This window comes from Melanerpes formicivorus, unplaced genomic scaffold, assembly GCF_026170545.1.
Source record: "Melanerpes formicivorus ecotype bairdi unplaced genomic scaffold, bMelFor1.0.p_v2 SCAF_73, whole genome shotgun sequence".
NCBI lineage: Eukaryota > Metazoa > Chordata > Aves > Piciformes > Picidae > Melanerpes > Melanerpes formicivorus.
Genome location: NW_027142425.1, coordinates 184,747 through 197,433, shown reverse-complemented (window position 1 = coordinate 197,433; position 12,687 = coordinate 184,747). Strand labels below are relative to the sequence as shown.

The 12,687-nt window shown below is 51.6% G+C and overlaps 1 protein-coding gene across 5 annotated transcripts in view; it reads right to left on the bottom strand.

Annotated features, from left to right (window-relative positions):
* LOC137453888 (dedicator of cytokinesis protein 11-like) overlaps window positions 1-12,687 on the bottom strand; it is a 126,504-nt gene that overhangs the window by 83,210 nt on the left and 30,607 nt on the right. For all 5 annotated transcript variants that reach the window (XM_068163565.1, XM_068163568.1, XM_068163566.1 and 2 more), the window contains exons 5-7: window positions 9,189-9,258; window positions 5,498-5,593; window positions 2,267-2,401 (exon numbers count right to left, since the gene is read on the bottom strand). In XM_068163565.1, coding sequence (XP_068019666.1) covers window positions 2,267-2,401; window positions 5,498-5,593; window positions 9,189-9,258 — 301 coding nt within the window. The remainder of the gene's footprint in view (window positions 1-2,266; window positions 2,402-5,497; window positions 5,594-9,188; window positions 9,259-12,687) is intronic.

Below are 12,687 nucleotides of genomic sequence, written 5' to 3'. Positions count from 1 at the left end.
CAGCCTGTTGAGGTGCCTCTGCAGAGCCTCTCTGCCCTCCAGCAGATCAACTCCTGCCCCCAGCTTGCTGTCATCTGCAAACTTACTGATGACTGACTCAATGCCCTCATCCAGATCATCAATAAAGATGTTAAAGAGGATGGGGCCCAGCACTGATCCCTGGGGCACACCACTGGTGCCTGGCTGCCAGCTGGCTGTGGCACCATTCACCACCACTCTCTGGGCTCAGCCTCCAGCCAGTTCCTCACCCAGTGCAGTGTGCTCCCGTCCAAGCCAGGGGCTGACAGCTTGGCCAGGAGTTTGCTATGGGGGACGGTGTCAAAGGCCTTGCTGAAGTCCAGGTAAACTACATCCACAGCCTGCCCCACATCCACCAGGCAGTCACCCGGACATAGAAGGAGATCAGGTTGGTCAGGCAGGACCTGCCCTTCCTAACTCCATGCTGGCTGAGCCTGATCCCTTGGCCATCCTGTAAGTGCTGTGTGATTGCACTCAGGATGACCTGTTCCATGATCCAATGTCCAATGGAGGCTACAAGGAGCATGCTCCTTCTCATGCTGTGAAACTTTCAGTATTTACCCAGAAAAGCCAGGAACTGAATTTGTTGGTCACAGTAAGTGATGTTGTATTCCAGGACATTAGAAGCATCTATCTGAAATGGGCCTGAAACTGGGGAGAGTTAGGCTGGAGATGAGGAAAAATGTCTTTGCTGCAAGAGTGGTCAGGGAGTGGCAGAGGCTGCCCAGGGAGGTGGTGGAGTCCTCATCCTTGGAGATGTTCAAGAAACCCGTGGCCACGGCACTTGGGGCCATGGCTCAGTGGCCATGGTGGGGTTGGGCTGCTGGCTGGACTGGGTGAGCTTGGAAACCCTTTCCAAAACAAATAATTCTATGATTTTCTGAACTTAAAAAAAGAATGGTTCAGTGGAACTTTTCCTGACCTCAGCTGGCCTAAGACGCCAAGGCAAATCGGATGCAGCTTGGGAAGCACATCCCGTGCCTGACTGAGGATGTGCCCTGCTTTCACTATGCTCAGGAAGAGAAATAGAAAGGCACAGCTCTGCCTCAGACATGAAGCAAACCACTGTGGGAATTTAAGCCACTCTCTACCAGCTCCACTACAATTGGTGCTTGCAGCTTCTCCAGACACAGCAGCTGTAGAAGGCCCAGCAGCAATCCAGTGCTGCACCTCACTCTCAGCATAAAGCTCACCTAGGTTTAAGCCCTGTTAAGCGCTGCTGCTAAAACCTCCCAAACCCTTTGCAGATCATAGGTCCCAAATGGCTGCACATCCACATGGACTTACTGGGGTGTAACTCAAGACACTAGAATTTGGTGCAAGCAGCACAGAAGGAAGGTAGCCAAGACTAAGTCACACCAATTACTGTCTAGCTTCAACCCTCAGGGTATCTTGGAAGGCACCTGACCTGTGACCAGGTAAAGGAGCTTGACAGAGCAGGGAGACTGCAGATGAGGATTCAGATGGAAAAGACCTTTAAGATTCATAGATTCATAGATCATCCAGTTCCAGCCCCCTGCCATGGGCAGGACACCTCACACCAGCACAGGTTGCTCAAGGCCTCATCCAGCCTGGCCTTCAACACCTCCAGGCAGGAGGCAGCCACAGCCTCCCTGGGCAGCCTGTGCCAGAGTCTCCCCAGCCTCACTCTCAACAATTTCTCCCAGTCTCCAGTCTAAATCTGCCCTTCTCAAGCTTCAATCCATTCCCCTTTTTCCTGTCACTCCCAGCCCTTTTTAACAGTCCCTTCCCAGCTCTACTGTAGCCCCTTGAAGTACTGGAAGGCTGCTCTAAGATCTCCCTGGAGCCTTTTCTTCTCCAGAATGTCCCCACAGGGAAGGTTCTGCAGCCTCTGATCTGCCTTGTGGCCTCCTCTGGACCCTGTCCAGCAGCTCCAGGTCCTTCTTGTGCTGGGGACCCCAGAACTGGAGGCAGTGCTGCAGGTGGGGTCTGAGCAGAGCAGAGCAGAGGGGCAGAATCCCCTCCTGTCCTGCTGGTCACACTGCTTTTGATGCATGATGAATGAGCATTTAATACAATGATCAAATGCTTTTGTTTTACTCTGACAGCAGTTCCTCCATCGCTGTCTTTGCCTCTCTGGCCAAAACATGGCACTCTTGTAGAAACCCTTGCCTGCCTTTTGCTGACAGAGCAAAGCAGCTCAGGCTTGGTTTGTAAATCCACCCAAGGCACAGACCTGGAGGGAAGAGGTCTGCCTCAGAGCTGGCAGTCACAGTGCACCACCTACCTGAACAACATCATTGCAAGCATCCAGGAAAATGCAGCCCTTGGATTCCTTTGAAATCTTCTCATCTTTGTAGGAATTCAGGATGTAGGAGCCATCTGTCAGCTGTGACAGGTAAAAATACCTCCTCTTGAACACCTGCAACAGTACAAAGCCTTGCTCAGCCATGTATCCACCCTGGTGTGCATCAGAAACTACAGCCATACTTTCAGTACCTGCCCTGCTGCTAGGGAGAAAATCCTAAGCCTAGACTCCAGAGCCTCACAGATTCACTCCTTTGAGGAAGACCTAGTTTTACAAAGAGGCATTGCAGCATCCTCTTTCATGTTAAAGTCGAAGTTTGCCTTCCTGAGGGAAAGTCCCAGGGCTACCAACTGGCCTTTCAGCGGGCTCCCGCCTCATTTATCTTTACAGGGTAAAAGCTGCACAGTAAATTCAGATCAGCACGTCGGCTGAATATTCATCCCACCCTACAGCAGGGATTCCAGAGCCTTTTTGATAAAGACCTCAACTGGAATTACAAAGCAATTCTCCAGAAGGCTTTGGAACAGAGAGGTGGAAATGTCTAGCACCCAGATGCAAGCCAGAGGTCACTGCAACCCACGCAGCTGCTTGGGTTTTGTGAGTTTGGTGGTTGGTTTTTTTTCCCCTGAGTTGACTTTGGCTTGGTGTTCAATGCTCACCTCAAGAAGCAGTAAGTCTGGGACAAGTGCTCCTATGTTTGAGCTACTGGTTTTGATGAATCAAGCTCTCCAGCAGCTCAGAACATCTTCCTTCACCTTTGTCAGGCAGAAGGCCCTGGACCAGAACTCAAAAGCACACTTTTGGCAGCAGCTATGGCAGGCTGACAGGCTGCCAGGTCTGTAGGGAGCAGGGTGCATTTCACAGTTGCTAGGTGTCTGCCTCAGAGAAGAAAGCTGGGGCCAGTGGCACTGTGAGTATTTCCACTGTACTGCATCAGCTGAGAGATCTATGAATTAAACAGAGCAGTTTTCATCCCAGATGGGAGACTACTGCCAGCAATTTCTGACACTAGCACATGCTCAATAAACCCACTCACTGGCAGCGGAAGGGAGCATCCTGCTCTGAATGGGTAACCTAAGCCCTCTGCAAGGCAGCCTCTGGCATCATTTAGATGACTGTTAGCTGCAGAAATGCCTCAAGGCCTGTTGAGCTTCAGGATTTGTAAGATTTAACTAAACCTTTAATTCAGCAAAGCACAGAACTCCATGGCAAGCCAAGCATGCTAAGCATGAAGGCAGCTGAAACACCGATTGAGCACTTGACAGAACCCATCTCAGAAACTCTGGCAGTGGATGCTGCAGAAACCCATGATGGGATGGCTGATATCTCCCCTGGCTATGGGATTTGAGGTTAAACCATTTGCAACTTCTCAATTCTGTTCCACAGGAAATGGAGAAGCAAGCAGCAAACACCAGGCTGTGACTTCCCCTGCAAACACTGCTGCCAGCAGAAACTGCTAGAAGACTGTGGCCCTTGGAAAGGAGTACCACAAAGCTGGCAGCAGAGGGAACAGCCTCTCTGAGCAGGCTGCAGATGCTGCTGGTGAGCACTGCAATTGCAGAAAGATGGCTACAGAACCAAGGAAGTTCAGCTGGGAAGAGATGAAAGAAACAGATAGAGAAAGGGGAAGAAAAAAGAGAGAAGGGGAGAAAAAGAGAGAGAGGAAGAGAGAGAGTTGAAGAAAAGAGTAAAAGAAAAAAGGAGAGAAGGGAAGAGGGGAGAAGGGAAGGGAAATGATCCCAATGCCATGGTTGTGATGCACCACACTGACATGCTGCAAAACAGACAGCGATAGAGCTGGGCCACAGCAAGGAGCATGTCTGCCAAAGCAATGCTCCTGTGAAATGCAGGTTGGCAGCTGCAGCCTAACTGCAGTTTGCTGCTGCACTGCCTCTCCACAGCACATCCTCTGCACATGCCTAGCAACAGGCCCCAGCACAGCACCCCCAGCACCGACAGAACCAGCACCCAAAAGCTGGCTGAGCACAGCTATGCTTCAACATGGTGGTAGGACTGTAGCCGTTCAAAGCCCTCTGATTTCTCCCACGTGCCTTAGGAGTCTTTTGTAAGACACAGAGGTGCCCAGGACCACCTCAGAAAATGGCCACAGCTTTTCAGTGCTTTGATATCTGAGTTTCACAGTAGGCTCTCTGTAACCAACTGACACCAGTGCAGTCCAGATTAGGTCTGCGAAAGGGGAGTCTGAGGTGCTGAGCACTCAGGCCAACAAGAGGCTCAGGCTAAAGTGGACTCAGCTGGCTGCTTTGAGCACATATGATACCTCCCCCAGAAGATACAGCAGCAGAAATGGCTTCAGCCTTGCTACTCAGAAAAGCAGCAAATCCAGGTCCTTCTATTGGCTTCCAGCTCATCAGCAACCATTGGAAACCTCAGGTTCAAATGAGCTCTGTGAAGGGTCCTGTCCTAACTCAGTGCATTGAGCCTCAGCACAACTGAGCTTTTGGAGATTTCCTAACACCCTCACAACCAGCCTCACTGCAGCCAGCCTCTAGCTGCATAGCTCAGCATAACTAACTAATACTCTCCCCATGCTGGACCGAGGCAGCTGCATGGTGGAACAAGAGACAGGCTCACTGCTACAGCGAAAACCTGCCATGGAAGTCAACCTCCTCTGCAAAGCCTGAGCAACAGCTAAACCAGGCTATGGACAGCAGAGAGCTGGAGACAATGCAGCTGCTGCTCCCAGCTCAGTGCTGCTTCTTTGCCTCAGTGACAGCAGCCCTGCTTTTGGTGTTTCGGTTCTAAGTATTTCCTACCAGCAAGGAAACTCTCAGCGCAGAGTCCTTGCAGGACAGTTGTCTCAGTTCGTTAAACTGGCTTCCCCTTCTGGGCCTCAGAAAACAGCCTGGGTTAACAAGAACCTGCTTTGTCCTGTTGTTCAGCTTGCCTGTCAGGATTTGAAGTACATTGCTCTTGTACTCTGAGAAAGGAAGGGTTAAAAGCTGTTACCAGACTGGGTTTTTTAGTCCAACTTGGGATACTGTCCTGGGTTCAGCCTGTTGAATCAGCTGGTGAGAAATCAGCTTCTTAGAACAGGCTGCCTTAAACCAGGACAGATACTCTATAAGTTCTGCACCTACAAGGTGCCCATCCAGAGCCACCTGCTGCACTCCTGCTGTTTTAGAGCTGTGCTCTGAGCCTCCCCAGGTCTCTTGCTCACAACTGACGTCAGGGCTGGCTCAGACTCACCTTCATGGTCACAGTGATTGTGCTGTTGACATTGGCTTTGTGCAGCCAGCCTTGCTTTATCACACCACCCTTCTGGGAGCACAGGGAGGAGGAATCCTGAAAGAGAGCAAAGCAATAGAGAAAGAGGAGGTCAGGTGAGCTGCCATCCATGGAACATTCCCCTAGGCCAGACAGACATGCACCCTGGAAAGCAGGGGAGTTACACTGCAGCAACACAGCAACATGGATAATGAAGCAGAATCACACAGATTGGCTCAGGTTGGAAGGTACAGCAGAGACCATCTCTTCCAACCCCCTGCCATGGGCAGGGACACCTCTCAACTAGCCCAGGCTGCTCAAGGCCTCATCCAGCCTGGCCTTCAACACCTCCAGGCAGAAGGCAGCCACAGCCTCCCTGGGCAGCCTGTGCCAGAGTCTCACCACCCTCCTACTGAAGACCTTCTTCCTCAGCTCCAGTCTAACCCTGCTCTGCTTGAGCTTCAAACATTCCCCCTTGTCTTGCCTCCAAACACCCTCAGGAAAAGTCTCTCTGCAGCCTTCCTGCAGGATCCCTTCAGGTAATCATCATCATCAAGCTCTCATTAAGAGATGAGCTATTACTGTGCCACTTCTTCTTCTATTCCCCCTTGTCCTATCACTATGAACATGGAACAGGCCCAGCTACATGTATGGTGCTAGCACAAAACATTTCAAGGCAAGAGGCAAACCAGGCTACTTTGGGTCACCTTTTGAAACCAGCAAGATTCCACCTATGCTGCCAGAGCTGCCTGGCAGCTCTGCAAGGAGGAGCTGCATGGTGGATTTCAGCCCAGCATTTCAAAAACCTGGGAAGAAGGACATTTTCCAACTGCTCTGGTTAGGAAGTTGCCCAATACACAACTCCAGCCTCTGTTTGTCATTTCCTTTCATACAAACCCACTCTCTGCATTAAATTTAGGCAAAAGCCACCGAACCTCAAGAGCTGGAATGGAACTGATTGGTGTCACTGCTAGCAAAACACGAAGTTTCAAGTGACCCAATCAGGCTGTTCCTGCCACAGGAGCTAGGATGTCCATCTCTGCTCTTGTCCCATGGTCCCACAAAGGGAGAACTGCCCTCCATCCATTCATAACTGTGACCTCCCCTGGGGAAATCACCCCACTCCACCTTCAGTTTGCAGATGAAACTAAATAGGGTGGGAGTGGTGAACTGCTGGAGGGTAGGAAAGGCCTTGCAGAGGGAGCTGGTCAGGCTGGACCCATGGGTCAAAGCCAACAGGATGAAATTCGCCAAGGCCAAGTGCTGGGTCCTGCACTTGGGTCACAACAACCCCAGGAAGGCTGCAGGCTTGGGGCAGAGTGGCTGGAAACTGCCCAGCAGAGAAAGCCCTGAGGGTGCTGGGTGACAGCAGCTGAACATGAGCCAGGGAGTGCCCAGGTGGGCAAGAAGGCCACCAGCAGCCTGGCCTGGATCAGCAGTGGTGTGGGCACCAGGAGCAGGGCAGGGATTGTCCTCCTGTACTGAGCACTGGTGAGGCCACACCTCGAACCCTGAGTTCAGTTTAGGGACCCTCACTGCAGGAAGGACATTGAGACCTTTATTTCATCAAGAGATTTCTTTGCCTTGAGTGACCATGACAGAAGCCTGATGTAAATACTCCATCAGGAATCTGCAACAGATATGACCATGCCAAAACATCTGCCAAAGCACCAGAAATACTCTTCCACAACCAACAGCAGTAACTTCACTTGTTTTGAGTATTTGGGACACTAACCAGAAGGAAAAAAATGTCTCCTTCAAATATTGATAGTGCATTTGTGTCCTTTTGCTGATAACAGCTCCAGCCAAGGCAGATATTATTGAGGTTGCTAGGGAACAATGGCATAATGTGAACCAACAACACAGCAGATAACAAAATTAAGGCCAAACTTCCAAAACACATTTCCAGTTAGGAAAAAGCCATCCCTGCTGAGACCCAAGGTGTTCTGGCACACACAGAATCACAGAACAGAGCTGGTTAGAAAAGCTCATCCAGTCCAACCCTTCATCCAGCACTGCAGGGTCAGCACTACACCATCAGCTGCTGGAATGGTGACTCCAGCACTGCCCTGAGCAGCCTCTTCCAACGGTTGAGAACCCTCTCAGTGAATAAATATTTCCTGCTATCTATCCTGAGCCTCCCCTGGTGCAACTTGAAACCATTTCCTCTGCTCCTGTCACTTGCCACCAAGGAGTGGCTGCCCCCTCCTTGCTCCAACCCCCCTGCAGGGAGTTGTACAGAGCAGTTGTATGTGAAACAGAGGCATCAGATCTTCACTTTCGTAAGAAAGAGACTTCCCTTTTCCTCTAGAAGTCCCTCAGCAGCAGCATCTTGGTGTCATTCAGATTTCAAACAGTTGGAGTCAACTCTTCCCATAATAAAACAACCTTTCCTAATGTCATGTGTGTGAATTAAGCTTCACATGGAACTTGAGACAGACAAATGCTCTCCCTCCCTTTGGTAGCAAATGTGACAAGCACAGGGAAATGTGGCAGCTGGACTGGCTAGCAGATTGTCCAGCTGCACAGCCAGCAGATCCAGAGAGGTGATTCTGCCAATGTACCGTGCTCTGCTGAGACCCCACCTGAGGGCTGTGTCCGTCTCTGAAGCCCTCAACACAGCAAGGACATGGACCTGATGGAGAGGGTCCAGAGGAGGCCACAGAGATGATCAGAGGGCTGGAACACATCTCCTATAAGGACGGGCTGAGGGAGCTGGGAGTGTCCAGCCTGGAGAAGAGAAGGCTCCAGGCAGACCTTAGAGCTGCCTGCCAGTACCTGCAGGGGCTCCATGCAGGCTGAAGAGGGACTGTTCCCAAAGGCCTGCAGGAACAGCCCCAGGGGCAATGGTTTGAGATGAGAGCAGAGCAGATTGAGATTGGATGTGAGGAACAAGTTCTGCCCCAGGAGGCTGCTGGAACACTGCAGCAGGCTGCCCAGGGAGGTGATTGAGGCTCCATCCCTGGAGACATTCAAGGTCAGGCTTGACAAGGCTCTGAGCAATCTCATCTAGAGGAGGATGTCCCTGCTGACTGCAGGGGGGGTTGGGCTGGCTGAGCTTTGAAGGTCCCTTCCAACCCAAACCATTCTGTGACTCTATGAAAATGCCCATGAAAATGCCCCAATGACAGAGCCACCAGCTCACCCCCATGGGATGCAAATCTTACCTGCAACCAGGTGAACACAAACACATCAAGGTCCACAGGAAGCAAACCACTTCTGAGCAGTACCCACAGAGTAGGATTACCACACTGTGTGGGTAGCAGCGATTGAGAGCTGCAGGTTACGTGGCAGAGCACAAGTCCTTTGAAGAGGAGAAGCCAATACCAGAGTGCAGATAAACACCAGACATCATTCTGGGTGTGAAGAATTTTACTCAGGAGTTGTTTGGCTTCCTTTTTTTTCCTTTATGCTGTTGCAGTTTCGAGTGAAAAAGCCATGAGAAAAGATTATTCCTAATTTTCCAGATAATTAGGGGATCCTTGGCTCCAAAGGAACATCTTGTCGTGCTTTGAAAGGAATCACATTCTTAGTTTTGGTCCTGTCCTCACAGTAATGAAGCATCTCACCAGAAAACCATTGCTGGGAGCTGAATTCTCACCTTGCCTCAGGAAATCTGCTTTTTAACAGGTCTTAGAGCAGAATACATGGGGGAAAAAATAAATGTCCTTACCTCATCCTTTTCAAAGTCTTCATCAATTTCAAACACATGGCTTGGAATCTTATCTGGCCTAAAGGATTTGCTGAAATCAAAACACATTTGCAATTTTAATGACTGAGACCTAATGAGGGTTTCCATGCCAGCAAGTGGGTGCTGGATGCAGAACCAAGACTGAAACTGCAGACTAGAGAGCACAGCACAACTGCCCTCCTGCAGAAGACAGATTTCAAGAGGCCTCCAGTCACTTACAGCTAGAGAAAGCTAACCTCTGAGTGTGTTCCATGGAAATTAAGCATAAACAGTAGGTAATTTGCTTTCTCCATTAGCTGTCTGCTTCTGCAGAGCTTCCAGAGGCAGTGAAAGGCTGTCTCAAGATTGCCTGACCTTGTTCTCATGGGCAACTTCAACCTGCCTGACATCTGCTGGGATCTCAACACAGCAGAGAGGAGGCAGTCTAGAAGGTTCTTAGAGTGCATGGAGGACAGCTTCTTATCCCAGCTGCTGCAAGAGCCTACCAGGGGCAAGGCTATGCTTGACCTCCTCTTCACCAACAGGGAAGGGCTGGTGGGGATGTGGTGGTTGGAGGTGTTTAGGGCCCATGACCTCCTCTTCACCAACAGGGAAGGGCTGGTGGGGATGTGGTGGTCAGAGGTGTTTAGGGGCCATGACCTCCTCTTCACCAACAGGGAAGGGCTGGTGGGGATGTGGTGGTCAGAGGTGTTTAGGGGCCAGGACCTCCTCTTCACCAACAGGGAAGGGCTGGTGGGGATGTGGTGGTCAGAGGTGTTTAGGGGCCATGACCTCCTCTTCACCAACAGGGAAGGGCTGGTGGGGATGTGGTGGTCAGAGGTGTTTAGGGGCCATGACCTCCTCTTCACCAACAGGGAAGGGCTGGTGGGGATGTGGTGGTCAGAGGTGTTTAGGGGCCTGTGACCAGGAGATAATTGAATTGTCAGTATTTGGTCAAGCTAAGAGGGGCAGCAAGAAGACCTCCACTCTGGACTGCTGGAGGGCAGACTTCAGGTTACTCAAGGAACTAACTCAGAAGGTTCCTTGGGAAACAGCCCTAAAAACAAAGGGGTCCAGGAGAGCTGGGCCTGCTTCAAGGAAGAACTCTTGAAGGCTCAGAACAGTCTGTGCCAATGTGCCAGAAGATGAGCCCCAGGGCAGACAGCCTGGATGGGCAATGAGCTTCTAAAGGAACTAAGGGAAAAAAAGAGGGTGCATCACCTTTGGAAGAGAGGGGAGGCAACCCATGGAATGTCCAAGGATGTTGCTAGGTCTTGTAGGAAGAAAATTAGGGAGGCAAAAGCACATTTAGAGCTTAGACTGGCCTCTGCTGTGAAGGACAACAAAAAGTCCTCCTATAAATACATTAATAGCAAGAGGAAGGGCAAGGACAACCTCCACTCCTTGGTGGACATGGAGGGGAACGTTGTGACAAGGGATGAGGAAAAGGCAGAGTTGCTTAACTCCTTCTTTGCCTCCATTTTTACTGGCAGGACAGAATGTCTTCCAGACAGCTGGCCTGCAGAGCTGGCAGATGGAGCCAGGGAGCAGCAGGGGGAGGTAGTTCCCTGTGTTCCAGGGGGAGGTAGTTAGAGATCTCCTCAGCCACTTGGATCCCCATGGGACTGGATGGGATCCATCCTAGGGTGCTGAGAGAGCTGGCAGAGGAGCTGGCCAGGCTGCTCTCCATCATTTTCCAGCAGTCCTGGCTCACTGGAGAGTTCCCAGGTGACTGGAAGCTGGCCAACGTGGTGCCCATCCACAAGCAGGGCCAGTTGGATGAGCCAGGGAATTATAGGCCTGTCAGCCTGAGCTCAGTGCCAGGCAAGATCATGGAACAGGTCATCCTGAGTGCAATCACACAGCACTTACAGGATGGCCAAGGGATCAGGCCCAGCCAGCATGGAGTTAGGAAGGGCAGGTCCTGCCTGACCAACCTGATCTCCTTCCATGCCCAGGTGACTGCCTGGTGGATGTGGGGCAGGCTGTGGATGTGGTCTGCCTGGACCTCAGCAAGGCCTTTGACACCATCCCCCACAGCAAACTCCTGGCCAAGCTGTCAGCCCCTGGCTTGGACAGCAGCTCTCTGAGCTGGGTTAGGAACTGGCTGGAGGCTGGGCCCAGAGAGTGGTGGTGAATGGTGCCACAGCCAGCTGGCAGCCAGGCACCAGTGGTGTGCCCCAGGGATCAGTGCTGGGCCCTGTGCTCTTTAACATCTTCATTGATGATCTGGATGAGGGCATTGAGTCAGTCATCAGCAAGTTTGCAGATGACAGCAAGCTGGGGGCAGGAGTTGATCTGCTGGAGGTTAGGAGAGGCTCTGCAGAGAGACCTTGCCAGGCTGGAGAGATGGGCAGAGGCCAAGGGCAGGAGATTGAACACATCCAAGTGCCAGGTTCTGCACATCGGCCACAACAACCCCAGGCAGTGCTACAGGCTGGGGTCAGAGTGGCTGAGAGCAGCCAGGCAGAGAGGGACCTGGGGGTGCTGGTTGATGGCAGGCTGAACATGAGCCTGCAGTGTGCCCAGGTGGCCAGGAGGGCCAAGGGCATCCTGGCCTGCATCAGGAACAGTGTGGCCAGCAGGAGCAGGGAGGTCATTGTGCCCCTGTACACTGCACTGGTTAGGCCACACCTTGAGTCCTGTGTCCAGTTCTGGGCCCCTCAGTTTAGGAAGGAGGTTGACTTGCTGGAATGTGTCCAGGGAAGGGCAACAAAGTCGGTGAGGGGTTTGGAACACAGCCCTGTGAGGAGAGGCTGAGGGAGCTGGGGTTGCTTAGCCTGCAGAAGAGGAGGCTCAGGGGAGACCTTCTTGCTGTCTACAACTCCCTGAATGGAGGTTGTAGCCAGGTGGAGGTTGGTCTCTTCTCCCAGTCACCCAGCACCAGAACAAGAGGACACAGTCTCAAGCTGTGCCAGGGGAGGTTTAGGCTGGAGGTTAGGAGGATGTTCTACACGGAGAGAGTGATTGCCCATTGGAATGGGCTGCCTGGGGAGGTGGTGGAGTCACCATTACTGGAGGTGTTCAGGAGGAGACTTGATAGGGTGCTTGGTGCCATGGGTTAGTTGATTAGGTGGTGTTGGGTGATAGGTTGGACTTGATGATCTCAAAGGTCTCTTCCAACCTGGTTTATTCTGCTCTATTCTATTCTGCTGACTTGCATGCATGCAGCACAGAGATGCAGCTTGCTGAATGAGAAGCAAGATCCGACTGTATTACTCACAAATTTTAGTATGATTTCCCAGGCCCAATCCACCTGCTAAAGCAGGGTCTCCAACAGCAGGTTGGACAGAAATGTATCCAGAGAAGGAGACTCCAGAACCTCTCTGGGCAGCCTGCTCCAGGGCTTCAGCACCCTCACAGTGAGGAAGTCTTTCCTCATGCTCAAATGAAACCTCTTGTCTTTGAGTTTGTGCCCACTTCCCCTTGTCTTATCACTGGGCACCCCTGAAAAGAGCCCCATCCTCTTGACCTCCACCCTTTAGCTATTGATCAGCATTGA